Below are 27,884 nucleotides of genomic sequence, written 5' to 3'. Positions count from 1 at the left end.
GTTGGTATAGGCTGAGTCCTCTTAGGAAAGTTATGGTTTTTAAGTTGCATTTTTTTTTTTGCATCCTTTGATTCAGGGGCTGGTCATTATAATTAATATCTGCAACAACATTGCATTCTACACAAAATGACTGAGCCAACAGGAAATGTTGAAGGAGCAGCTATCCCTCCCAGCTCTCCCCAAAAATCAATAGCATTCCTGGCTATTGCTATGTCACAAAGGGCTTTGGGTTCACACCCTGATCCAACTCCCAAAACATAAATCATTCATCACCAGCACGTACAGAGAAAAAGGCAGACCCTGACCTTTCCCTGTAGAGGTACAGCAGATCATAGAAACAACTTGTTCCAATGCAATTTCCATCCTACTTAAAGTCACATGTAATACTGGACTATATACCATTTTTACTTCTCACTCACTTTTTCTCAATGTGTCTCTGCCTCTATATTTCTCTCGCCTTCCCCAGAACATGACTTGAAGATGAGCGGCGCTCAGGCTGAGTTAGAAGAGAAGGACTGTCCTCCACCAGAGGAACTAGAGTGTAAAATCTGTTACCAACGCTACAATGCCCACAACCGCAAGCCTAAGATCCTGGACTGCCTGCACCGGGTCTGCGTCCGCTGCCTCATTAAGATTTTGGACATCGCTGACGGGACGGGCTTCGTCTCCTGCCCCTTTTGCCGACACCAGACTGAGGTCACAGAGTACGACGTGTCAGCCCTCCCTGACGATGCTATCATCATGTCCTACTTGGCAATGCGGGACAAATCCTGGAGCTCCGACCACAACAGGGAGGTGGTCCTAACTCCAACGAGTTTCTCCTCCTCCAGCCCGTCTCACGAGTCCTCCAACTGCCTGGTTATCACTATAATGGAAGTACAGGGGGACTTACAGCACTCCCCGAGCCGAAACGGCAGCTCTGACGTCTACGCCGAGCAGAGCCTGGACTCGGTATCGATAGGCTCCAATGGGCCGGTTGATCAGGACGCTCTGTCCAAGTTCTGTAATCACGTCCCGCGCATCCTGGTCTGGCTGCTGGGTTTCTTATACTTTGGCTCACTGCCTCTAGGAATCTACTTGTTGGTGATCCAGAGAGTGACACTGGGCATTGTATGTGTTAGCTTGGTGCCATCGAGCCTGACAGTTTGCCTGGTCTACGGGTTCTGCCAGTGTCTGTGCCAGGGCATGTGTGACTGTTCCTCCAGGGGCTGATGGGACGGGACGGGCCAGCTGCAGTGAGCAGGTATTTGATGCGTTTTTACCCAAAAAGGTAAAGATGAGGCCAACACAGTCTCCAATACAGACTTAACAAATAATGGGCGAGTACAGAGACCTAAGACTGCCTTCAGTACTGGTCCAGTGCAACTCAGAAACCAGTTTGGCCAACAGGAACAGAGCAGATCTCAGATCTCCTGACAAGATGTGTTGGTTGGAGCGGCGCCTATACATACATTTCTGTAATGTATTTCTGTAACCCATATTCGTTCTGTGCTGTGTGTATGACCTAGTTTGACATTATATTTGAGAGCAGACCTTTAATTTTTGACTTAAATAATGACAGCACTGATAGAGTCCTCGGCCCTCATTTATCAACACTGTGCCACCAAAATATAATTGTGAGTTCCCAAAGACAAAAACAGAGGAAAATCAAAGTTGTATGGGACTTTGGCCACCAAAATCAAAAGCACCTCTTAGACACTAATTACTTATATTTTCATAGAGTGTTCTTCAGGTCCATAAGCCAGCATTCATGGCACTACACGTTACCAAATATTTCCCCTCTGTGCAAGTTGAATATATGTCAACTCAATTGTGATACTGGTCTTGCCATGAGCTCCTAAAAAATGCATGGTGAAAAAGCATTGGTGCGCTGACATCTATGGGTTGAAGTTGTTGAATTTCAGTGTATTGTTAAACAATGCAAGGAATATTACAGGAAAAGGCTGTATGCATATCTGTATGCAACGCACATGTCAGCGAGGACTAAATACAAATGACCTAATCAACTGTGAATTGGCAATAATATTTTATTTTTTACCTCTTTAACTGTCACAGCATTGGCTTTGGTCTTACATGTGATGAGGTCCTGAGCGTTGCTTTTTGAATGTGCCCTGCTCCTCTTTCTCTCTCTCCATCATTGCGTTAAATGGATTTAGCACATATGAGGCATAAATCAAGACTCATATCTCAGGTTTTTTGACAGTCTTTTGATGTTAAGCAACGACCGTTACCATTCAGTTCCTTGTCGGTTTGAAAATAGCACAGGCTGCTCTGTCGTGTTTTGTGGTACTGGTTGTAAAAAGCTACTAAAGGTTCAGTTTATGGCTCTGGGAATCCTCTGTTACCTTCATGCTGTAAGTCACATGCACATACTGCCATGTTGAAGCCATGTGGATTTGTTGTTGTGTGGCACCTCAAGGTTGTGTGCTTTATTGATGCGGCATCTTGGTTTTCTTTTGCATGTAAGGCAAACGCTCCCCTACATGTCATCATCCTGGCATGCGGATTTCAGGAAGGAAGGTAACAATAAACTATGATGTTATTTTAACAATTATTATCATTTATAGTTATTATAGTCCTAAATGTAATTTCACATGTATGTAGAGAGAACATTTGTTATATTTGATTAGGTCTGCTGAAGCTTAAAGCTTCTTCTGTGGGTACTAAGCAGTAGTTTTCATTATAGCTATGTGACCAAAACAAACATTTCAGTGTGCTAGAATCTTCTGAGACATCTTCAGCTGCTGCAGTTGTACCCAGCAAAGGGTGACATTTCCAGCACCACTTCAAAAATAAAAGGTTTAGACTATAGATTGAGTGTTTTTATTATGTAAGTGGAACTTTCTGTTCCTGAGCATGGTGGTTTAGAATTTGATGGTTTTATCAATTCGCACTACTTTTGAGGAGTGCTCGGAGCAGTTACGCACAAGTGAAATTTACCAACTTTCTTGTACTCATTCCACATTTTACTCGTAGGAGTCAACCTTTTCTGTGCAATGTTGATAACTGAGGGACCTGGGCTGATCAAATGTAGATAGAAATAACAAACTTCAGGTAATTGTATTTCTCATCAAAATGGAGTATAATGTCCAGTTCGTCCTGTTCATTCTCTGATGTGGGGTACACATTTCCCTATCTTACCTTTCCTTTGTCAACCTTCTATCACTGTTTCTCTAGCCGTCTCTGTACCCACTCCCTCTATGTTTTCCTGTGTTGATCTACAGACTACAGCTCTCAGCTTAGTGCCACACTTCTGATTACAGACGCTACTAGACAATGAAATAAATGGAGAATTATTTTCTATATTTTGCTTGTGTACTTATTTCTAAGTCTGCTGCCTGCTGATTCCGTCCATAACAGTCAACATCGCTGTCATCTCAGGTTAATCTTGCAAAGTGTGTCTCATCCACCTCAGCGAGGCAGGATGCTGTTGTTGTACTTCAAACCAACCAAATCACAGAAGGTAGGGGCTTATTTGTAACTTTACAGAAAAAAACATATTAATCTCCGATCCACTGGATTTGTAAAGTCTCTTAATCCATGTTTTTTAACAAGATTCTTCAAACCGTCACAAGATTGATGAGATGGAGGTCTGGCTGCACAAGATTACTTTCAAGTGTCACTAAAATAGCGATAGCTCCAAAGCGAGAGACCACAAAAGAACAATTTCTCTCACATGTAATGATGGAAACTCAGCACGATAGTATTTCTAACTCGAACAAGATCAATCAGCCTCTCATTTTTTATTTTTTTAAGTACAATAGGAGTCAAAGATAATAAAGCAATAAAGTGCTGAGGCTGGTTTATACAGTACAACCAGCTGGAGACAGACACGATAAGAAGTAACAGAAAATAAATTAGAGATGAGAGACAACGGCGGCAGGTCAGACAGTAGAAAGAGATTTCATTTTCTGCCTGAGTTGGCAGAGCAGCAGGACAGAGTGCTTGTCAGCGGAGCGTTTGCCCTGCTGGTTGTACCGTCTAACATCTACAGGATTCTGCTTTCATCTTTCTGAGCTGAGTGGCAGGTCACATTTAAAAACACGTAAGGGGACCCTGAATATCAGGATATCCCACAGACGTCACCTAACTGTCATCAGTTTGCATATGGACTCTTTCTCTATTTAAAAATGGTCTAAATTACACAATGTGTGCAGTACAAGTGTAGTTTGTCAAGGAAAGGTTGTGAAAATAAAGAACCCTTGAGAATTGAACTCAAAAGGAGTGAAGTGGTAGAATTTCTTCAATTAATAACAAACACAAAAAAATGAGGAGCTCAAGGGTCTCAGAGGGAGCAAATATCTATGCGATCCTATGATTATGCGATCAATGTTATGTGAAGGGTCCCTGGGAAGGAAATGCTCACTAAGAGCGGAGGAGGATTTTGATTGGGAAGAGAAGTTCCCCGCTAGCATCAAGCAGCACGGGTCACGCAAACCTGTGACCTGGCTATATTTATACACGCATTCACTAAAATATTCAACAATTTCAGGTGTTCCAAGGAGATGGAGGAGCATGAATTTTAATTACACATGAATTATGTATAGTCGCAATCTGCTTTTTCTCTTTATAGCACACACTTAACACACAATCCTTATCTTTTCAATTGATAATGGGGCCACATGCACTGCAATCACCATAGGTTGAGAACAATCAAATGAGAGCTGGAGTTGGTTGTGAAGGTTTTAGCTGGTCACTAAAAAGATTTGGTAGCAGTTCAGCTTGGTATGAAGTGTGAGAGCCAGAACTTTTGAAATGAACATTCTCATCTGCTGCTGGGAGAAAGAGTTCAGCCGCCCCTATGAGCTGCAGTGGACTACAAAAGGGACCGTGCTTTGGAAAATCTGACTGAATCAGGTAAATAGGTAAGGAATATAATCATGGAGCTCGAAAATGGAACACTTGTGGAAATGTGCAACCATCATGTTGTGGACTTTTATTGTCATTTAAACGGAGTGGCCTCCATCAACCCATCAAAGTTATGTTTATTTAAAGTCATCAAATCTGATGGGAAGATGCTGCATCTGGCGCTTCAAACCAAACCAAAACCGTTTTGTTTAAATTACATACATGAGATTGGCAGGTGCACTGTTAGGCCTGGGATACGTTTGATTTATTTTCTCTAACAATGTCAGAAAAAGTTATCTTATTTACCTTCATCACTGATATAAATGTTTTTTTTTTGGTATGTTTTTGCACAGCAGCACATACATGGATGTTTTCCATGTTAATGGTTACTAAACTCCACTACCATATGAGGCAGATGTATGAATGACTAGTTTTGACTTAGCTAGAAATTTAAATAAAATGTGGATCTTCACATAGAAAAAAAAGACAGCCTTCATGTCCTGTGGAATTAATAGATAATTACACAAATGTGCTCGTTTTAGTGTGTTCCTCTGATGAGGAAAACTCAGATTTTAGAAGTGAAGGGTCAGATCCCATTTTAAACGGGACAATATAGTATGCAATTAAGATATCAGTATAATCATATCTACAAGCAAAAGAAGGCCGAGGATCAAAGAATGAAAACATTTATTTTTTTAAATCACAATTTCCTCCTCGCCATGTCTGTAAATGATTACCCTAAAAAGAACACATCAATCAATAATGACAATATGGCTTGTTCATTGTGTTGTAGCAGATCTATGACAGTGAATCTAACTAAAGTGGATGGAGTCTCTGTCTGTCTGTCCTTCAATTTTCTCGTCAACTGTTTATCGGATTGACTGCACACATGGTGGGTGATTAGATGAGGACTCAAGGAAGTGCAGTGTTGAGTGTGAAGTATTTTGGACTAATGGTTCTCAAAAAAGCTGCAAGCAGGAAGAGCAGAGGCCATGCAATCGGCAAGTTTCGAAAAGGAACATTTTGAACGAGCACTGCAATAGTGGTTTAGAACTTATGTTAAAAACAATTCCAGTATAACCACTGCAGCACCTTGAAGGAGAAGTATCGTTTCACCTTTAAGTGTTCTTCTTTGTTAATATCTTGTTTGGCTGGCAGGGAATAAGGGAGCAGTCTCAGGAAATAGTGCCTGTAAACACTTTTTTAACAAGCTCTAGCCGACACAATTAGTTAAATCGATCAAAGGAGGGAAGTGGAAGAATTGTTAATTTCTTAAGTTAATCACAAACACTAAAGATGAGGACGTTTACTAGAGCACAGGGGTGGAAAGAGTACTCGGGGGGGGAATGCTTTGTTAGACCTCCCAGTAGACTAAAAGTTCTGCATTCAAAATCTTAGTACAGTCTAAATGAGGAGCCTAAATGTACTAAGCTTCGTTCCATCACTGCGAGGGCACAACATTGTTTACAAGAGCACAAAGTTCTTCATAGATCCTCTTTATTTTTTTCTTAAATGTCCAGGGGAGCATGTACCAGGACCCCCAACATCCTGTAGGAAACACTGAATGAAATATAAAATACTTTCAATGGTCTAATTACCGCCAATATAAATCTCATCCACACACAGAAACACACATCTCTTTCTCTCTGGGCTGTTGCTATAGAGACACAAATAAAATTGTCAGACCCACTGAGATGTTTCCCTGATGTGGCTCGAATGACAAGAGCTGCTGATGGCTGGAACACAGAGCACCGGCCCTAGAGCAAGGCACTAACTCTGCCGGACCAATGCCTGGCATGACAAACAAACCAATAATGACAGGATGTACCAATTGGCACTGCAGCACAACTGTCATCACAGCGCTAAGATTCAAACTGGCATTTAGGCAGATGTAGAAAAGGTTGCCATGGGGATTTGCTGGAATAGTCTGGAAAGAGATGGAATGCAGTTTTTGTCACAGAATGGAAAGAAAAAAGATGTCATGATGATCATATAGTGTCTATTACAGCCTCCTATACCTAAAAAACATCCAAGTTCATTAGCACAGATCAGAAATTAACCATTTTTGAATTAATAAATTGTAAGGTGATATTAAACAGACAAACAAGTGTTGTAACAAATCTTGAAATTCTTTTCTTATTTATATTAAAGCTACGGCAGGTCTGAACAAAGTGGCGACAGCCAAAAAGTAGACAATTCAAATTAGAAATCAATGAAGTTATTGGTTGCATTTGAAGCAGGAAGTTTTACATCCAATCACAGTAATTATCAGACAATAATCAGACAGGCACAGGCAACTTAGTGATATCCCCACAGTTGTGGTTTCGACGTAAAATCCAGAGTCTCTTTGTCTGAGACCGAGACGAGAGAAAGTAAAAGCACGGCCGAGACGAGACGAGACGAGAGTGGGACCTTGAGAAAGGGGTCTTGAAGACTGGTCTCGAGTACTACGACACTGGTATCAGCAGCAGACATCAGAAAGTAATGAGCAGCAGGAATAACATCAGTGCCACGGATATAAGGAAGTAAGCACCATAGCTACTAGTGGGAGCAGTGTCACAGAGATACTCAGATCAATACAGATCAATGGGCCAAAGTCAGAGAGACCGGCACACACACAGCAACACTGCTATCATTGCTGGTGTTCGCTTTACATTTCACATGCTGACTCTGCTCTGTTGATTCTACACTTTATTAAAGATAGGAAAACGAAGAGCTAGAAAGTCAATGAATTCAGCTTGAGCAAGTGTTAGTCAATTTATGCATTCTGAGTAGTGGAGACTGATAGTAGATGGACTATCAAGTGCAGTGGAGTGGGCTGATCAATAGAAAATAAATTGGAGTGTTATCTTGGACAAAATTGACTTCAGATAAAATGCTGCGTTTAAGTGTGGACTGTTGAGGCACCAGCTGAGCCAAAGTTGTAGCCTCACATGCTACTCTGGCATCAGGGGTTAAGATGAGATTAACCCGCCCGCCATGCAGCAGGGTAGTTCCGGGGCTTAGGTCAGTGACAACGGTTGTAGTGTGAAAGTGACGTTTTGAATGAACCTACTTTGACTTCTTCCTGTAGTTTTCCAAATCGTAATGTGCCATTCAGGATCCTGCTGACGAATCCCTGCTTTTCCTGCTGAAGAACCGAAGCCTGGGGAGGTAGAGAAGGAAGACAGGGGGTTACTGATCCAAGAGAGGAACACAGAGGGGGGGGGGAGGTGGAACACACAGCTGGATGAAGGAAGTAAGGGATTATGGGAGAGACGATAAAGGAAAAGAAGGAAAGACTCTTGAAACTGTTGCCAATTAACAGTAGTCCCATGTGAGGTAAAAACACTGCCACAAAATAACTGTTTTCAGTTCAACATAACCAATCAAAGGTTTGAGGTGTGCAGAAAAATAGGAAGGAAAAGGATACAAATAAAAACAGCATCAAAACAATGGTGAAATGTCTGTTAGCCTACAAAACACAGCTAGCGCTGCGCTAATGTAGCATCAAATCAATTTAACTCCGGCTTGTGCTGTAAAATGAAAGTAATTTACAGCGAATTGATTGCACAACGCAATTGCAGCCAAAAAGTCCCAAATTCGCCCTATTAAGGTTGACGTGAGCTTCTGTTTTAAAGTTGTAATTAAGAAGGAAAAAAAGCTGCTCCCGAAGTACATTTTCTTGGAGTGTAATTTGAATAAGAGAGCATGTTTATTTTCTGCATTTCTACACTTTTATTTATGTTTCTCAGCTTGATAAATTCATCCAAAATAACAATAAATAATAAGTCTTTTTGAAACAGTTCCTTCATCGAAAATGAAAGATGTTTTTGTATCGTGCCGAGAACATCAGATAGTGTCTCGGATATTAACATACATGCAGTAATCCTGAAGGTCACAGACAGACATTGAAGGCAACTACAATTGTACTTCAATGGAAGAGCCAGTCTTCTTTAAATCTGCTCCTATAGAACAGCTCCTATGTGGTCCAGCCACAAAACAGCAAATAACAAATCATATTTTTACTGTGTGCATGCACAGACACACACATCTTGTTCTCTTCCAGACAAATTGGTTCTTGTTAGCTTTAGACCCGCTACCTCCAATATGGTGTCAGTGTGACCTTCCACACATGATGGGCTCTGGCTTTTCCTCGAAAAAGAGTCCCTGAATCTATTAACATTTAACAGAAAAACTTTCTCGGTTCCTCTGCCACACACTCAGCCAACTGAGCCAAGTTCTATTTGTTTCAGATTAGCTTAATGTTTTGGGTTTGACATGGCTCTGACCATATTATTATATTCTACCAAAACTGCAGAGCAACTCCTCTACCATGTCAGAATTATCACCCAAAAAAAAAAAGACTACTTCAGTCAAGTATTAAGGCTCTGAAAGAACAAAAAGTTATATTGATAGCATAAGAGTCTTTTGTTAATCAATACAATGCTCCACAGCGAGAAAATGACATGTTCTTCGAAATTAAATATTCTATGATTTCATGCCTGATTATTTCTTGCTGAAAAATCAAAATCACTAACTAGAAAAGTGCACTCAGTACAGATGAGATGTCAGCCAAAACAAAGGCCGTGTGATCCTTGTGAATTGTCCTTCACATCTTTCCTTGACATTCTGACGTTTTCTCATCGAGGTCAAGGAAAAGACACAGGACATCATTTTTAGCTCACCTACATGTTTATCAATTACACTGGTGCTTTTCCTGCTATGACATGCCAAGATGTCTGCAGCCAAAGGGTCTATTTCAAGCACCTTACGTACATTCTGTGGAATGTTTAATCACTCACACTTATCACACCCCCCCTCCCCCTTTTCTGCATCTCACAGCTGTGCTGGCATGGAGACTGGAAACTGCTGTGTTTGATAAATGACAAATACACGACTTCTGGCACCAACAACTAAAGGTTCCTCTGACTTTTCTGCCTCTGCTGACCAACCGCCATCAGCAACATGCTGCTCCGTATTACTCAACAGCCTAAATGGAGTAACACAGCATGAGTTGCTATTTTACTATTTGTGAATATGGACTACTGCAACACATAAAGGTATTATATTCATATATTAACATAATATAGTATAAAATAGTACAGTAGAATATAGAATGGGACATAAAGTATAAAGGGAAATCACTACACTTAACGTTATGTTGAATATCCCATACTACATTATGTCAAAATGTTTCATTACATTATGTAAGTTATTATATTCATATATTTATACAGACAAACACTAAGTATCATTACTTAATCATATTATGTATATTGTGGTGTACACTGTTATAGTAGATCATACCACTCTTGCATATACTATGTTTTGATGACTTCGCGTCTACTAATCACACCACTGTGACTTACCTTTAGACAGGACTGCACTAGTAGTTGAAGTACAACACTGGGTACTGTATGTGTACTACTTGCCTTGCAATGTTGAGTTTAACTGCTTTTGATTAGTTAATTTTTTTAATCTATATTCTTACTTTTTTGTTTTTTTTATCTGTGCTGAATTCCCCCCCATGGGGATCAATACAGTCGTGTATTAAATTGGTGCAAAAACAAATGAAAACATTTTAGATTTTTTTGAATTGTTTTTAAAGCTATAATAGGGAAGCTATAATAATTGTACTAATTAGTCCATTTTTGTACAGAAGAAATGATCTGTGTGTTGGTGTGTCTAAGTCCTGGCTGACAACAATTTAGCCTTTGGGGGCGAATACATTTCTAAGGTTCAGGTTTTTTTGAAATGCTAATAAAGCAGAAATCCTCGTCAGATGATGGCGGATGGGTTATTATTGATTGTTTCCCTGCTTGCAGCCAAAACTCTCTCAAACATGATTGTCGTCCGAGTAGCATTGACCAAGGGGAAACCAGAACGCTTCTGACACCAAAATCTTGTTCCATTGCATTCATATGCAGCTATCTGCTTATAGAGATTATGAGTGTCTGAACTATCACGTGTAATACCCAGACCTTCTGCAGTGTCAAGAGTTCAATGTGTACTCCCTTGTTTTACTGCAGTCATAGAGGTCTCAGGGATATCACCAGCACCTGTATGTGCATACATTGTCTCACTAGGGTGTCAGTAGTGCTGCTACTCCATGTGAATCATGTGTACCACGTGATGTACTAATTCTTTCAACACTATCAGTAGCATTGGTAGTACCATTTGTAATAGTTGGTCTCTCTCCAGGGAAATGTGCTCAGCCACAGAAATGACAGCTCCCATGTAATGCCGAGTGTTTTCCTCTTTCAACGCGCACTCTTCCTTCTGTCTCTTCAATACACTCATCCTCCTCTCAGCTTTCCTGGATGATGGAGAGACGGAGAGAGAAGAAGATAATAAAACTGAATATAAGAAAATAGATGGGGGGGGGGGGGGAGAAAAACAATGAGACAGAAAGAAAAAAGAGGATGGCAAAAAATAGGAGGACGTATAAAGCGGAGAAGGGAAGAGATTTAGAAAAGAGTGAAGAAGAGTAAAATGTCTCAGTGGTTAAGGGAAAGAAACAGGGCAGATGGAACAGTTGAAAACAGGGAATACAAACATCTTGAGACCCTGCCTTTATGATGGGAGCATGGTGAACACATCAAATAATCAAACACCTTGACAATCTTCACACTTCAGAATGAGAAAGTCCACTTTAATCTCAGCTCAGGTCTCCAGGGAGCCGAGGGAAGTGGCAGAGACCAGACCACATTTTAAAACAGCTGGAATCCCTGACCAAAATAAATTGTGTACTGTAGGAGAATAACCTGATGTGAACTGTGGTATAATGTGAACTGTTGAAAAGTCACTCTGGCAACTTACAGATTGTTAAATAACTCTCTCGCAATAAGACATCATTTTGATTGTACTCTTTGGGTAGAGCGGGCATATTTTTTTATAACATGAGATAGAACACTGAACATAAAAGGGGTTCTGAGCATTGCCTGTAGTTATCACCCCGCTGACCTTTCCAGCAACCAGAGATGAAGCTACCAGCTCAAATCCCACTTCAGCATAAACTGGGAGTGCTAATTAGTGGTTTGATGAAGTGGTTGGCGATTTGATTTAAGGAGGACTTCATGTTTTTTTTCTTTTTTAGTTCAATTAAACTCTCTGGTTCACACTTGATTCAATAATTATTAGCCAGAATTGTATAACCATTATATGCCCTGCAAACCCAAACAGGTATTTCATTATATTATATTCCGGCTGACTGCACCTCTGTCGAGGTTAAAGTCGAGCAGAGCTATGCTGAAAGTGATGTGAGGTCACTAAACTCCATGTACTAGTAAGAATAATTGAGTTGTAAGCCTCCCTGTCCTAAAAGGTGCAACAAAGTCAACAAGAGATGGAGGGAGATGTCTATCAAACAGTTTGTACACGACCGCACTCTCCTGAGGCCCTAATCTAGCAAAGTAATGTGTGGGTGGACAATGGGTGTGAAGGGGCTTTAAATAATCACATTCTTCTATGTTTACTGTATAATAAGTATTATAAACAGCCCCTTATCAATCTTAGAAGACTTTCTAAGTCGATTTTGTCATTCACTTTTAAACGCTTTTTTTAAACAGCAGATTATAAAACATGCCAATGATATTAGCTGGACTAGTCTTGACTGCACATCTTAGTCTCATCAACAGTATTAGTAGCAATAGCAGTATTAACAGGGACAGTAGCAGTACACTGCCAAAATAAAGTGTCTAACATTTCTTTGAGGAGACGTGATGGAATAGTGGCTGACTGGCATGTCATAGGCTTCATGTGTAAGATGATATCAGACAAAGAAAGAAGTATATTAAGTACCTGTTGGCTTGTTTGGTGAGATCCTGCTCAGCCTCCATTCTCTTTATATCAGCAGTCAGGTTGGCCTTGTCCAGAGCCAGACTCCTGTTCTCCTCTTGCAGGCTGGACGATCTGAGACGTGTCTTATCCATCTCACTCTTGTTCCTACTCTCCTGCTGCTCCAATTGTCTGAGAGCCATGAGCAGATTGCACAGCACATTATAACAAAACATCTGGGCCTTGGTGAACACTTTTCAACAAAGAACATTCCATCACTACAAAATGTACAAACCTACATAGAGTTTTACTACTACTTGTTTTGATTACTTTCCCACCTCTATCAAATATAACTAAAGTAATTACAGCTAGGATTCTGTACAACATTCGTCACATCCCAGTGCTCCTGTTTACTGCGATTAACAAAGCAATGCTTCAAGTGCTACTCTTGTTTCTTTGTTTGTCTTGTTCTTGCTTTGTCTTCTACAAATCAATTTTAAACTGAATAAATAATAAACTGAAGTAAGACGTAAGAAGACGACGAGGAGCTCTGGCATGTGGCCTTTTGGACAAAATCAAGGACTCGGTACACCCTTTCCTAACATACAGCGAGCGAGAGTGTGTGCCACAATGTCGCAGTGTGTATCACTAATAAAAACTACTGAGTAGTTACATTCTTGTCTTTCTTGTTCTTACTTTGCAAAACGAAAATAACTGTGTCCCAGTTAAGAAGCAGAACTGTGTTTAATACCGACTGATTCATCCTTTTAAAGAAAGAAATGTTTGATAAAATGACACATTGTAGCCGTACCGCCTGAGTTTCCCAGCTATGTCGCAGTGTTCGTCCCACGTGACGGCATCCTTGAGACGGGCCTGCAGCACTTGTACATCCCTTCCATTTTTCTGCAACTGTCTCCTGCTCTCTTCCAGGTCCTCCTGCAAATGCTGCTTTTCTGCTTCCAACAACATCAGCTGCTTACACACCTTGGAAACTGCAAAGCGAGGGAAGAGAAGTAGAATTCTACTTGTTTATGCGGTACACCGATTACATTAATAATTAAATATGCTGGACAGCCTCCTTTTCAACTTTAAAAAAAAATCTAAATCAGCGGTTTATGTTTTATTCCTAAAGTGCCATTTCAAGCCAACTACTGCTGTGTCACATTTTAAGATATAAAGTAGCCATTACACACATAAAATACTGAATAATTGTAACTGAAATCGGATTGGAACTTCTTCACCAAACTATTTCTTGTTCATTTTGTATCCTCATTGTTACTAACTGTTGAAAAACACACAAAATCTGCTGTGGGCTACAGGTTTGTGGTGCTGTGTTCTGCATCTTCCAGCTGGTGCGCTCGGAGACACCAACACAGTCACCAAGGATGTACAGCTTTGAGGTTGTCGCTGTACCTTCAGAATGGTGTCTGCTGTGGCTGGCCTTGGCCTTAACGTGCTGAGCCTCGAGCTGATCAATCAGAACCTGGTTCTCCTGCAATACCAGAAGGGCCTGTTGTTGTAGCTGATGACTGAAGGGGGAAAGGAGGGGGAGAAAAATATTATGTCTACAGCACAAAGCTGCTATAATATGGCCCCATGAATAATCACAAGCTTGCCTTAATGGTACTGAACAGATTGTACCTTTTTGGAAATATAATCACTTTTATTTTAAAAGCCAAAATCTAAATGTACATGTGACGTCTAAAATCAACACTGGCTATCACAAGTTAAGTGAACGTTTTTGTGGAAAAACCACAAAATGAACAAATGAATATTCCAAGCAGAGTATTGTCTTAAAACATTCGTGGAGGATTTTTAGTCTTTCAAGGACAAGATCTTAGATAACTTTTGTAATTCTAATATAAAGTACAGTATCTCTTTCTAAGCACGAGTAATATTAATAATAACTTTTAGCACTTTTTTAATCTTTAGCGCTTTTCTAGAACTCAAAGTCGCTTTACACTAAGGAGCGGTGGTGAAACAAACAACAGACAACGTGACTCACACATTAACAGAAGGTCGTGGAGAAGAGATGGGTCTTGATGCGGCATTGGAAAATGTTCTTTTTATAATTGCATTATGTACACAGTTGACTTTCATCTTCTATGTGTTGTTGCTACACAGATATGTGTAGGCTATATTTTGAAGGAAACAAACCTAACTGTTTGTTTATTCATAATTAGATGGATAATTTGTGTGGTGTTACATTGTGCTTTGGAGTACAATCAATGTTCTCTGAGGGAAATCAGGGATTTTTATGGACACTGATGAACTGTAAATGGCTCTTAACACTTAGTCTCACATGGTAAGACAGCACAATAGGAAACATCATGTACTGTACTCTAGTCTACAGTAAGAAAAGTATTTAAACACACACACAACCAATGTCCTAATGAATCTTCACATTGTTCTTGAGTTGATACACAACTTAAAACAGGTTCAAATGTCTCTATCTGACCATATCTGACATGTCAGAGCTACTTACAATGAAAAGATACGAGTCAGCATTCAGCAACATTACAAGCCAGAGTGATGATAAAAGACAGAGTAGTGATGGGGGAAGATATAGGAGTGCAGCAGAAAAGATAACTGTTTTACTACTTCTATTTCATCCTTTTACACAATAGAAGCTTTACGTATAGACCCAGAGATGGGCAAGCAGTGGTGCAGAAGAGAATAAAGGAGGTATTTCATTTTCACTACATCAGGGGAATGAATGGCGACGGCCGAGCAAGTGCTGATGGTGTCGAACCAATACACATGCACAGAGAGAACATTTCTTCTTACCAGTTCTTCTGGCTGACCCCTTCGATCTTTGTGACGTCATCATGGAGTCTCTCGTTTTCTTTGATTACAGCCTCTACATGAACACGCAACCTCTTCACCTCCTCCTGTGGAAAGCAGACAAAGACACATATGGATCGCTGATTTGAAGGACAGCAAAACAAAAACAAAAAAAGAAATCCTCTACTGTGCTACCAGCTAAGGATCAAGGGTCGTCCTTCCAAGACAAAAGCCTTGATAGCGACCACAGCTGGGTGCACCAGTTTTCCAGGGGCCTGTGTCATGAAGCGGGATAAGTGGGTTAGCCAGCTAACTTTTAGAATAGATTAGATTAGAAAACTTCATTAATCCCCAGCGGGGAAACTCATTTGCCACCAAATCAACAATAGACATAGTTTCCACAGTAAATAACAGACAAAACACACATTACGACAAATAAATAACATCATAAAATGCCATTTGAGACATGAAGAACATCAGAAAGATGCTAAATCTAAAAACCACATCTAAACGTCTGACTGCTGCTGGAACAAAAGACCTTCTGAGTCGTTCAGTGGATCACTGAGGCTCCGGAGCAGGTCAACTCCAGAGGAGCTCACTGGAAAAATTCAGTCATCATTCAACAGGATCGTAATTAATTGTTGATTAATAATTGATTATTGAAAAATAAAACCTATACCCTCTGCTTCACTGGTTATAAATGTGACATCTCAGTCAGATAAATCTGAGTGTTGCATGTTGCAGCGCATTAACAGTCTGCTGCCTCTGTCTCCGATAACACGTAACATTCTACTAAATGATGAGATGACAGATGATAATAGCGGATAATAATAACAAACACACATACAGTTTCTCTCACATACACTTTACCTCAGTGGTTTGCAGAAGTGCGTCTTTCTCGTTCATCCTGTCTTCATAGGCCAGCACCAAAGGAGATAAATACTTCATGTCAAGCTAAACAAAAAAATTTAAAAAAATGACAACGAGAAATTAGCCAAATTAGCCACAACATCAAAACCATGGATCCATTCAGATATGGGGCTTATTGAAGGAAGGAAAATCATTTTCCAGCCCACTAGTCACAGTGGTTGGTAAATCTGAGCCACTGTGGACACATAGTGAACAACCTGGCTTTGTGTTTTGGTCATTTGAGAGGTGAAGCAGGTTTCAGTGAAGCTGAGCTTCCAAACTATCAGACCCGTTATGTGTCACCAGACTGAGCATGTATGATTACACATGTTAAATCCAAATCAATCTGCTGAACAAGTTATCATTCAGCTTTTCTTTTTCTTTTTCTTTTTAAACGACTTGCCTATTAAACTAGCCAGCCATCTTAAACAGATTGATTAGCTAATTTTGACTACTAACCAGCCATGCGGTTAGAATCCTGCCCTGCCGTATGAAAGTAATGTACAGCTATATAAAGATACTGACCAGCCAGGGAGGAGGAGACCCTGTCTTTGGTAAGCCGCTGATTCTTGAGCTCTGGATGAAACACAGTAAGAAAGTTAGTCATCATACGTAGCAGCCATGCTTGATATGGCAGCTTTAAATGTCGTCCTTCACACAAAGTAAACATATTTTTAAAAAATGGTGATAGAGGATTGAAGTCTGCTGCTTCTAGTGGACTGGTGCTGAGTGACTGAGGGAATTTCACAGGGAAGCTAATCCAACATGTTCTACAGCAAAGAATATTATAGTTTATAACTACAGAACAAATGGGAAATCAAAAGTAAATGGTCGTGTTAATGGGATCTATGGAAGTGGACAACGTTTAATTCTAGCTTGGCCAATTTAACAAATTCAGATTCATCCTATCTCTTATTATCATTCTGCTATAAAACTACTTCCTCATCTCTTCCTTTATCTCTTCCTTTCACCAGCAGTCAGGAATTAGAACTAGCAGAGACATCCAGCAACAGCAGAAGCAAACTGATGGCAGAGATCTCTTGGTGTGAAGACACAGCATGAGGTAGTCATGATTAAAGCCACAGGCCAGCCTTCTTCTGCCGTATAAAAAACACAGAATATACCAGAATGGACACACAGCCACAGATGGGAACAAGCAACTCCTTTAGTGCAACAAATCTGATAGAAGGACAGACAAAAATAAGCCTTATTTAGCTCAGCGGGATTCAAATCAAAGGCAGATTTCTATCTTGAAGGCTTGCTTTGAAAACAAAATACTGGTCATAGATTTGGTATAAAAGCTGCTGTTGTCGGTGAAGAGAGCAGAGGACTACACTAGAACAGATACTCCTGTTTTCATGTAATTCTGGCAGTATGAGCTGGAGTGATAGAGGCTGGTTGATAACAGAAAGGGCCCTGGTGTAATTAGGGACTGTTCTACAGGGAAGCTTTTTAAGGCTGCCTACATTAGCCTTCTACCAGGAGTCTCTTATGCAAGTCATGAGCCCATAACTGTTTCACAGGGCCTACAATCAGGTTACAGAAGGTCTCATTCACAAATAGTCAATTTGTGAAAATGAGATGAGGTACGACTCAAAAAGCAGAGGTGTTACCTCGTAGCTAGACATACTTCCTGTTTGGTCAACGGTCTGAAGAGGGTTTGGTAGCGGCTCAGCTCCACATTCAGACGGTGAACTGTCAATTTGAGGGCGTCATTTTCATCCACCAGCTCCTGAGCCTGTTGCCTCAGATTCAGTAGCTCTGCCTGGCTGCCTGTGAGCACAGCAGATCCGGTTATACATAGTTCTGAGACATGCTCGCAAACAAGAAAAGTCGAGTCCTTAGTGGCCTAACTATATATACAATAACCATATTCATTATTATAGTTTCAGGAAGAAGGGAACCGAGAGGGCTGGTGCAATCTAAACTAAAGACGACTATGGTGTATTTTGCAAGATGGCTTTGGTCTTTCTTCAACATGGCTTTGACTCTCCATGTGGTCTGCTGACTGACCCTGAACCCTTCACCCTCGGGTGATGATAAATAGAACATAATGAATGCTTCACTAGCAGAGAATGAATAGTACTTTTCCATGCTGCATCTTTCTGCCCACCGGGAGGTCGGAGTCTCTAATCACCGAGCCAACCTGCTACCCATTTTAAACTGCCAATTTTCCATCCTTTGTTAAACTCTTTGTGTGTTTTTTCCTTTCCGTGTTTCATTACACCTTATCTACTCACAGCCCTATCTCCAGCTCCCTCCTCCCTGCTATGACTGCCTGCTTCACTCCCTCTCCCTTCATCCCCCCCCCGTTAACCCTTATTCTACTTTATTGATTCTCTGTCTCCCATACGTGATTCTCCAGCGGCTCGTCCACTCTACCTGCAGATGACCTCGGGTTAGAGGCGGCTTGGCTGTGACTGATCTCCTGCTCCAGCCGTTGCAGTCTCTCCTCCAGTAGCTTTTGTTCATCCACCATCCTTGTGTCCTTCACTGGCAAGGCCCCTGCTACCTCCCTCTGCACCTCATCGCATGCCCTGCTGAGCTTTGGAGACGGCTGGGTGGGGGGTTTCAGGTCTTTGGCTTGGCTGGGTTGGTCGGTGGTTAGGATGGGTAGCTCGGCTGTAATCGGGAGGGTCAATACTTTAGCTGGCAGTACACAAACATATACTCAATGGAATAAAATGTGAAAAATCTGCTGTATTGCAAACACACGTCATCTCAATACACAATACTTATGGGAATATGCAAGTATCTCACACATCAACAAAGAAATGTGTGTATGAAGCAGAAAACTGTTTTATATTAAAGTAATCTGACAGTCACTTAAGTGACTAAAGTTATATTTAACTGGATAAAATGCATCATAAACATTAGTAAGAACCTAACCAACAGAGGGCATATTCCCATCAGACAGCACTGGTCTGTCGGGACATGAAAGACTACAAAAAGGGAAACATGTTTATTTTTGCCTGATCTAAAGCAAGCCATGTTTTTTCTGTGCTATAAATCAAAAGCTGGGTAAAATAAATAATAAGTCAAAATGACAAGAAGACACACAGCAGGCTTCTTTGGGACTTGCACTCACACGGCACACCTCCCCGACTTCCAGCGCTCTTCCTGACAGAGGCTTTCTTCTTGGTAGAATCACTGCTGACTCCGGGACAAAGGACACTGGTTTCCTCCGAAAGATCTGAGAGATAAGAAAAGAATCAGAAACAATACAAAAAGGCAGTGCCAATAGGATGAGTGCTGGATCAAAGAAATACGTCGTAGATAAGAAAAATAAAGCCATCATTAAATGCATGCAATCGCAGAAGAAGTGATGGTTCCTGTGTGCTTAACTACACAACCCAATTTAACCATGAAATGCATATTGTTCTTTAAACGTGACTTTCTGCATAGCTTGAATGTGATACTTTAGAACACAGCCAGCCTGAGTGTAGCGTACACAATTTAGTTGTTAAAAGTAGAAGCATTTTAGGGACACATAAAACATTTTCATTTAGCACCGTGAAAAGCCTGAGGCCAGCTTTGGTAACAACAACTGTATAATGAGGCTGTCCATTCAGCTTTTAATGATGTAAGGTACATTATGTCTGCTGCGAAGCTACATTTTGGTTGAGTTAGAGTTGCATCTTTGTCGTCCTCTAAAGCCTGAGGAGGAGTCATATGAAGAAAGTTACCATTCTTTTCTTTTTCGTTCTATGGGAGAAAATTCTGAAATCCAGTTGCACATCTCTTTATATATCATCCGTTACATTTATTTTGCTGCATGCTGTTTGAATGATTTTCATGGTTAATTTTTCTGCTTTATTAGAGTACATCCGGTCTGTTAGCAATTTATGATTAGAAGCATTCCACCTACTCTGTATACTACCGGAGGCTGCTGATAGATATTTCCGTCTACTTACTGACACCCACCACCATATTGTCTGTTGAAGGTATTCATCTTTACCACCATCTTTTCACATCAGTGGTTACAACCAGCAGGAGTACCACCTTTTATGCTTTTAATGTGAACGTCATGTGGAAACTGAGTGGACCCTAAAGATCTAGAAAAGTCCTACCCAGTCAGAGGCCGAATGTTTGCTAGTGACTACTTCCTACAATCTCTGGATCTACAAACAAACAACAGAAATAGAATCTTAAAGTCTGACCAGTAAATACGCCAACATCAGTTTGTCAAATGTATAAAGAAAATCTTGAGTAATTTGTTATCTCTTCCAAGAAAACTCATTGGAAATCTACAGTATGTAGATATTGACATCTGAAGTTGTTTTATTGGGCTGTAAGGTTAAGGCTAGGGTAAATGTACAATGGGTTGCCTCATTAAACTATACACAGCATTTGGTCTTATTATAGGTCGGGTTATATTGCCACTTACTGACAGATTATGAGTAATTACCTGGAGAAGGCGCTCTTCTGCTAGACATCTGAATGAGCTGGTGTGTACAGGTCTGAAAGACAGGCAGTCAGAGACAGATAATGAGTAAGTCTTCTCAAAGAGATTTCCAAAGCCCTGCTGCCCGGATCCCTTTTGTGCAGAAACCACTATGGCCATCATGTCCATTGTAAAAATGTGGAGAAAAATATATATATATTGTTAGTGCGTTTACAGTATTGTTGCGAATCCCCAGAGACACATTGAGGCCATGTGACTGAGCAAGAAGGAAGCAAAGAAAGAATGAAATACAAGAATGAGGCGGACTGAACAATGTCATCTGCTGATTCAAGGCAGAATGCTCAAATGACAAGAAAATAAACGATATTCATAGACACTGACTTGGCTGTTTATTAAGTACATCTGATGCAGTTCAATACAACAGTCTTGCTATATTACAGCTACCTTCATAAAAGTTATTCAGAGAGGTGCAGATTCAACTGCATGGTCACATTGGAGGCTGCAGTCTGTGCTGCTGTTGAACTGCATGCTTTAAACAGAGATGTGTTTCTGTTATTCTGTTAGCCTCGTTGATATAAATGGGGTGGACAAAATAATAGAAACGGCTGTTCATTTGGGTGCTTACCTTAGAAACATCACATCCTCTGTGCTTAAAATGTTTTCAGCTTACTCTAACTGGTGAATAAAGCAGCAGGCAGCTAGACTCTGATAGCCTGAACAGGCAAACAACAGGGGGAAACAGAGCCCAGTGGGACCACTATAGGTTAGCAACCCAATGTAGCGGTATACAGGGCAATATCATGAATCGAATAGAAACATGTGTTGTGAGATCAGACTCTTGGGAAGAAATCTCACAGGTAAAAATGATAGATACAGACCATGGAGTTGGGTTAACTATGTAAAGGGGGACATTTCAGGTGCATGGCTCGGTACCCACTTCTGACAACAATACCCTGTTGTCAGAGACTACCATCCATCCATCCATTTTCCTCCGCTTATCCGGGGTCGGGTCGCGGTGGCAACAGGCCAAGCAGGCTGACCCAGACTTCCCTCTCACCGGCAACATGTTCCAGCTCATTCTGGGGGATCCCGAGGCGTTCCCAGGCCAGCTGGGAGATGTAATCCCTCCAGCGTGTTCTGGGTCTTCCCCGGGGTCTCTTCCCAGTTGGACGTGCCTGGAAAACCTCCAGTGGGAGGCGTCCAGGAGGCATCCTAATTAGATGCCCGAACCACCTCAGCTGACTCCTTTCGACGCGAAGGAGTAGCGGCTCGACTCCAAGCTCCCTCCTGATGACCGAGCTCCTTACCCTATCTCTAAGGCTGAGCCCGGCCACCCTACGGAGGAAGCTCATTTCGGCCGCTTGTAACCACGACCTTGTCCTTTCGGTCACGACCCAGAGTTCGTGACCATAGGTGAGGGTAGGAACGTAGACCGAGTGGTAAATTGAGAGCTTTGCCTTCCGGCTCAGCTCCCTCTTCACCAAGACGGTCCGGTGCAGCACCTGCTTTACTGCTGCAGCCGCACCGATCCGTCTGTCGATCTCCCGCTCCATCTTACCCTCACTCGTGAACAAGACCCCAAGATACTTGAACTCCTTCGCTTGAGGTAGGCACTCTGTCCCCACCTGGAGGGAGCAATCCACCGGTTTCCGGCAGAGCACCATGGCCTCAGATTTGGAGGTGCTAACTCTCATCCCCGCCGCTTCACACTCGGCTGCAAACCGCCCCAGTGAATGCTGGAGGTCACGATCCGAGGAGGCTAACAGGACCACATCATCTGCAAACAGCAGAGAGGCGATCCCGAGACCCCCGAACCTGACGTTCTCCACCCCCAGGCTGCGCCTAGATATCCTGTCCATGAAAGTCACGAACAGGACCGGAGACAAAGGGCAGCCCTGGCGGAGGCCAACACCCACCGGGAACGTGTTTGACTTATTGCCGAGAATGCGGACACAGCTCCTACTGCAGTCGTACAGAGACCAGATCGCCCATTGTAATGGGTCCGGCACCCCATACTCCCGCAGCACCCCCCACAAGAAACCCCGAGGGACCCGGTCGAAAGCCTTCTCCAAGTCCACAAAGCACATGTAGACTGGTTGGGCAAACTCCCAGAACCCCTCCAGTAGTCTTGCGAGGGTAAAGAGCTGGTCCACTGTTCCACGGCCGGGACGGAATCCGCATTGCTCCTCTTGTATCTGAGGTTCGACAAACGGTCGGAGCCTCCTTTCCAGCACCCTGGCATAAGCCTTCCCCGGGAGGCTGAGTAGTGTGATACCCCGGTAATTCGAGCACACTCTCCGGTCCCCCTTTTTGAAAATGGGAACCACCACCCCGGTCTGCCAGTCCATGGGCACTGATCCCGACCCCCATGCGACATTGAAGAGGCGTGTCAGCCAGGAAAGCCCAACTATGTCCAGCGCTTTCAGCATCTCAGGGCGGATCTCATCCACCCCCGGCGCCTTGCCACCAAGGAACTTTTTGACTACCTCAGCGGCCTCTGCCAGGGATATGGGTGAGCCTCCCCCTAGATCTTCAGGCGCTGCCTCCTCTGCAGAGGACATGTTGGTCGGGTTTAGGAGTTCCTCAAAGTGCTCTTTCCACCGCCCGACGATGTCCCCTGTCCGGGTCAGCAGTCCCCCCCCCCCCCTGCTGAGAACAGCCTGGGGTAAGCCCTGCTTTCCCTTCCTGAGCCGTCGGATGGTTTGCCAGAACCTCCTTGAGGCCAACCGAAAGTCCTTCTCCATGGCCTCCCCGAACTCCTCCCATGCCCGAGTTTTAGCATTCGCGACCACCGCAGCTGCAGCCCTTCTGGCCTGCCGGTACCTGTCAGCTGCTTCGGGAGACCCCTGGGCCAACCAGGCCTTGAAGGTCTTCTTCTTCAGCTTGACGGCTTCCCTCACCTCCGGTGTCCACCACCGGGTTCTCGGGTTGCCGCCACGACAGGCACCGATGACCTTCCGGCCACAGCTCCTAGCGGCCGCATCCACAATAGAGGCTTTGAACATGGTCCATTCGGATTCCATGTCCCCAACCTACCTCGGGATGTGAGAGTTCTTCCGGAGGTGAGAGTTAAAGACCTCCCGGACAGGGTCCTCCGCCAGACATTCCCAGTTCACCCTCACTACACGTTTGGGCTTGCCAGGTCTTTCCAACCGGTTCCCCTGCCATCTGATCCAACTCACCACCAGGTGGTGATCAGTTGACAGCTCTGCTCCTCTCTTCACCCGAGTGTCCAAGACATACGGCCGCAAATCAAATGATACGATTACAAAGTCGATCATTGATCTCCGGCCTAAGGTGTTCTGGTACCAGGTACACTTATGAGCCACCTTATGTTCGAACATGGTGTTCGTTATGGCCAAACCGTGGCAAGCACAGAAGTCCAATAACGAGACACCATTCGGGTTCAGATCGGGCAAGCCGTTCCACCCAATCACCCCCCGCCAGGTTTCTCCATCATTGCCCACGTGAGCATTGAAGTCCCCCAGGAGAACTATGGAGTCGGTAGGTGGTGCCCTTTCCAGGACCCCTCCCACCGACTCCAAGAAGGCCGGATACTCTGAACTGCTGTTTGGTGCGTAAGCACAAACCAGTCAGAGCCTTGCTCCCCGCAACCCGTAGGCGCATGGAGGCGACCCTCTCGTTCTCCGGGGAGAACTCCAACACAGTGGCGCTCAGCCGGGGGCTCGTGATAATCCCCACTCCCGCCCGGCGCCTCTCACCCTGGGCAACTCCGGAAAAGGACAAAGTCCAACCTCTCTCCAGGAGGTAGTCAGAGACTACCATAAATCACAATTATAAAGTCAATATTAAACGCAAGTTGCTCCTGAACTCTCAGAGGCAAACGATGCAGAGTGATGTTATGTCGCAAATAAATAAAAACACCTGCCAAAGGTAGTCAAACTGCAATGGCACTGCAAAAAGAGCTTTACAAAGGAACAATGGCAATAAGTAGTGATTCAGGGACACTGAAAGGATATCTCAACACTCTCCGCAAGTCCTAAAAATGATTACTGAGCAGACTCAAAACCTGTGACAGTAAACTTTACAAATCTTCTCTACAGTTTGAGGCTTAATAGATTACATTACCTTTATTCTGTGTGAAACTGTGCCTCCCAGTGGATCAGACTGGTGTCACAACAAACAAACTGAACCAAGTATAAAAGTATTTGAGAAAGGATAATTATCTTCCCTCAACGCAAAATTTCAGAAGCAGATATTCTGACTTGTCATAGCAGGAAAGACGCAGGTGAAACTGATAACACTAACGATGAAAATATTTAGTTTGTCCCAAAACATAGTATGCCAGAAATGCCAGGATGTCCTCCTGCATCCGGTCGCATTTTGCAGTTTGCAAGCCAGCATGCTTCTCTGGCCATTCTGACCCACAATCCTCTGCGCTTTGGATGTATGAGCAAGAGGGTCAAAGTTCAAGGTGCAATGTTATGAGGAAGTAGTATGTTCCAATTAAATGCATACCCATTAATTATGGTCCCAGACCTAGCAACACTCTAGTCAGAAACTCGCTTACACATAACAATGAGATCGTACTTTAGAGTCTCACCTTCGGTTTTAGTGGCAGAGAATAGATAGGTTCTGTGATCACACAATTCTCCTTTCTGTCAAGAGTTTGGTAAACATGTTCCTCCCTGTCCTCCTCACTCTCCACCTCCTCTTCCTTGTCTTCCAACTCCTCCTCTGAGTGGTCAGGGGAGGACAGGCACGGTCGGCTGCCCAAATCGTCTGACCATCTGTCTCTGAGGAAGGTAATAAAGTAATATCACTATCACTATAAACAAAACAGCTAAATAGAATTCAGCTGTCATTCATTCTATTACTTATACCTATGCTTATTCTTCTGTGGTGTGAAAAAAATGCCTTTTATGAGAAGCCTACTTTGAAAATTGCACCCAAAAAAAGAAAGAATTAGAACAGCATTTGAAGTCACACTACCAGCATAGATGGCTTTTTCAGATAGACATTAACTACCTGTATTCTAAATTTTTCTTTCATTTGTAAAGGTCACATCTCAAATTTTACAGACATCTCTTTTCCTCTATTTCTCTCAAATGTCCTATTTGAGGAAGCTCAAATAATACATTTACTACTCTTCCTTAAAGTAGGCACAATCGTGTACTACTTTGGCCCATTTTCTACTGTGACACACTTGATAGATACAGCCCCAGGTTAGGTTTAAACTTAGAGAGTCACCTCTTGTAATTAGAATAATTTGTCACAATGCGTGTGATACTACTGATGTATTTGCCAGAGGGAGTTTACCTGATGAAAAGGTCTGTGCTGATGTTTGGTTCAGATATGAAGGACTCTGATTGGCCACTCTCAGAGAAAGACCTTGGCCGGATGGGGGGGAGGGCCCATGTCTGTCCAGTGAGCGATGAAGACCAGATGGCTGCTGCTAAGGCTGATCTGTAGATGGAAATAGGTAATTCATATGAGGAGGGACAGATACTTCGTAATACAAGCACAAGAAATGCTGCTAATCACATCAAAATGTCATGTCATACTTTATTATTTCTAATGTTGATATTGATGTGATACATTGTTAGGTAAATGTATGATGAAGCTTAGTGATCAATGCATTGATGATGGTAACAGTCTTCTGAATTGCGGTGACAATAACAGTGGAGACCAGAATGCAACTCTTCTACAACATGTCAATAATAAGTAAATGTTTGAGGACAACATAGGCTGGTGATACATGCGAGTACATTTTTGAGAATCAAGATCTACAAAGATGCATCATAGAGTTAAGTTAATAAATTAGGAGTTGCATTTATTGTTCCAGAGTTTATTGTTCCAGAGTTTCATCTCAAAGTACGGAAGAGGATCTGTGATGAATCACTGGCTAGTTTACAGAACAGTCATAAGAAGAAGAAGAAGGAAAACACAGCGAAATGAAAGGATGCTGGAGGTGATGGAGGTTGTTAGGTACCTGGGTCTCTCGGGTGAGGGGTTTGGGCTGCGTGGGGGCGGGGTACGAGGCACAGCAGGCTTGGGAGCAATGGAGGCAGCAGGGATCAAACCATGAGCTATATGCTTCTACACAACGCGCACAAAGGAGGGTTAGAGAGAGGATTAGCGTCACACAGACGGACATTAACACACACAATGTGGGACAATGGTTGAGGAGAGTTTCATTTAGTAACATTAAATCATTGTTTCACATCCACACTGACGAAAAACAAAGATGCTAACGTCACAAAGGTGGAAGGGTAGAAAGGATGATTACAGTATCACAACATGACCACTTGATAAAGGAGATACCAAACACTGAAGTATTCAAACAGCCTGTTACAGTGGCCACAATGTGTCCAGTATTCAGCGGTCAATTATACTTTAACTGCCTTTTTAAATAATAGCAGAGAGGATAAATCCCTCATTTCACTCGCTGTTTTAATGTTGGTCAACAATATGAATACAATTACACCAATTGACGTATTAACGTTACGAAACAGGTATTATCAAACGCTAGCTTAAACATTTCTGAAATATCTAACGTTAGCCTAACTTCTGCTAACGTTAAATAGACAAAGCCTTTGGTCACAAAAGTATCTAACAGCTAATTAAACGCTAGGTTAGTGTTAGCTAAATTACCCCAAAAATGCATTTCAACTAGACATTTAGCTAGCTAGAAATGAAACAAGGTCAATTTATTTAATAAAAGACGCTACTTACAAACTCGTTGTCTCTCTCCCTCCTGAAGTTGAATTTTAACATCGTGGAAATACGTGCTGGACACTTGCTTCAATAACGTTAGCTAAAGTTAGGTTTCAGTTTAAGCAAACAGCTTGACTTGTTTAGTCTTAACAGCATAAGAAACGGTTTCATGCCACTGCCATTGTGTTTCAAATTATCTGTCCTCTTTTACCCTAAAACGATAAAGAAAAGTAAGCAAGCTAACAGTGTTCAACAGGCTGGATGTTTGCAGAAGATTTCTCGTATCTAGACGCTTCACCACAAGACGGCACCGTTCTACAAAAGTAGTGCTGATTGGTTAACAGTGAGGAGAGCAGCCAATCAGCGACTAGTATGATTCACCTAGCAACGACGTCCTTACCGACAAGCGGCCAGGCCGACAGGGGGCGATGTCGTTCCCTTTAATAATCAACTGTCGCCTCCTGTCTCTAAACATTATGGTTGCTGTAAAATTATTTCTTTA

At 42.4% G+C, this 27,884-nt stretch overlaps 2 protein-coding genes across 2 annotated transcripts; one reads left to right on the top strand and one right to left on the bottom strand.

Annotated features, from left to right (window-relative positions):
- Positions 1-470: 470 nt before the first annotated feature.
- Positions 471-3,560, top strand: LOC116382837 (E3 ubiquitin-protein ligase RNF182). The gene has a single exon (XM_031846197.1). It carries the CDS (start codon positions 481-483, stop codon positions 1,210-1,212), a length of 732 nt encoding a protein of 243 aa, XP_031702057.1. The 5' UTR covers positions 471-480; the 3' UTR covers positions 1,213-3,560.
- Positions 3,561-6,285: 2,725 nt separating this feature from the next.
- On the bottom strand, positions 6,286-27,665 carry cep89 (centrosomal protein 89). The gene is made up of 16 exons (XM_031846196.1): positions 27,401-27,665; positions 26,658-26,764; positions 25,985-26,131; positions 25,269-25,461; positions 20,708-20,759; positions 19,388-19,492; positions 18,682-18,921; positions 17,930-18,072; positions 16,825-16,875; positions 16,261-16,344; positions 15,394-15,497; positions 14,020-14,135; positions 13,418-13,598; positions 12,631-12,798; positions 11,005-11,146; positions 6,286-7,993 (listed from the first exon to the last, which is right to left on the bottom strand). Exons 1-16 carry the CDS (start codon positions 27,440-27,442, stop codon positions 7,856-7,858), a joined length of 2,013 nt encoding a protein of 670 aa, XP_031702056.1. The 5' UTR covers positions 27,443-27,665; the 3' UTR covers positions 6,286-7,855.
- Between the last annotated feature and the right edge of the window lie 219 nt (positions 27,666-27,884).

This window comes from Anarrhichthys ocellatus, unplaced genomic scaffold (assembly GCF_004355925.1).
Source record: "Anarrhichthys ocellatus isolate YVR2014 unplaced genomic scaffold, GSC_Weel_1.0 scaffold6, whole genome shotgun sequence".
NCBI lineage: Eukaryota > Metazoa > Chordata > Actinopteri > Perciformes > Anarhichadidae > Anarrhichthys > Anarrhichthys ocellatus.
This window is presented reverse-complemented; position numbering and strand designations above follow the sequence as displayed.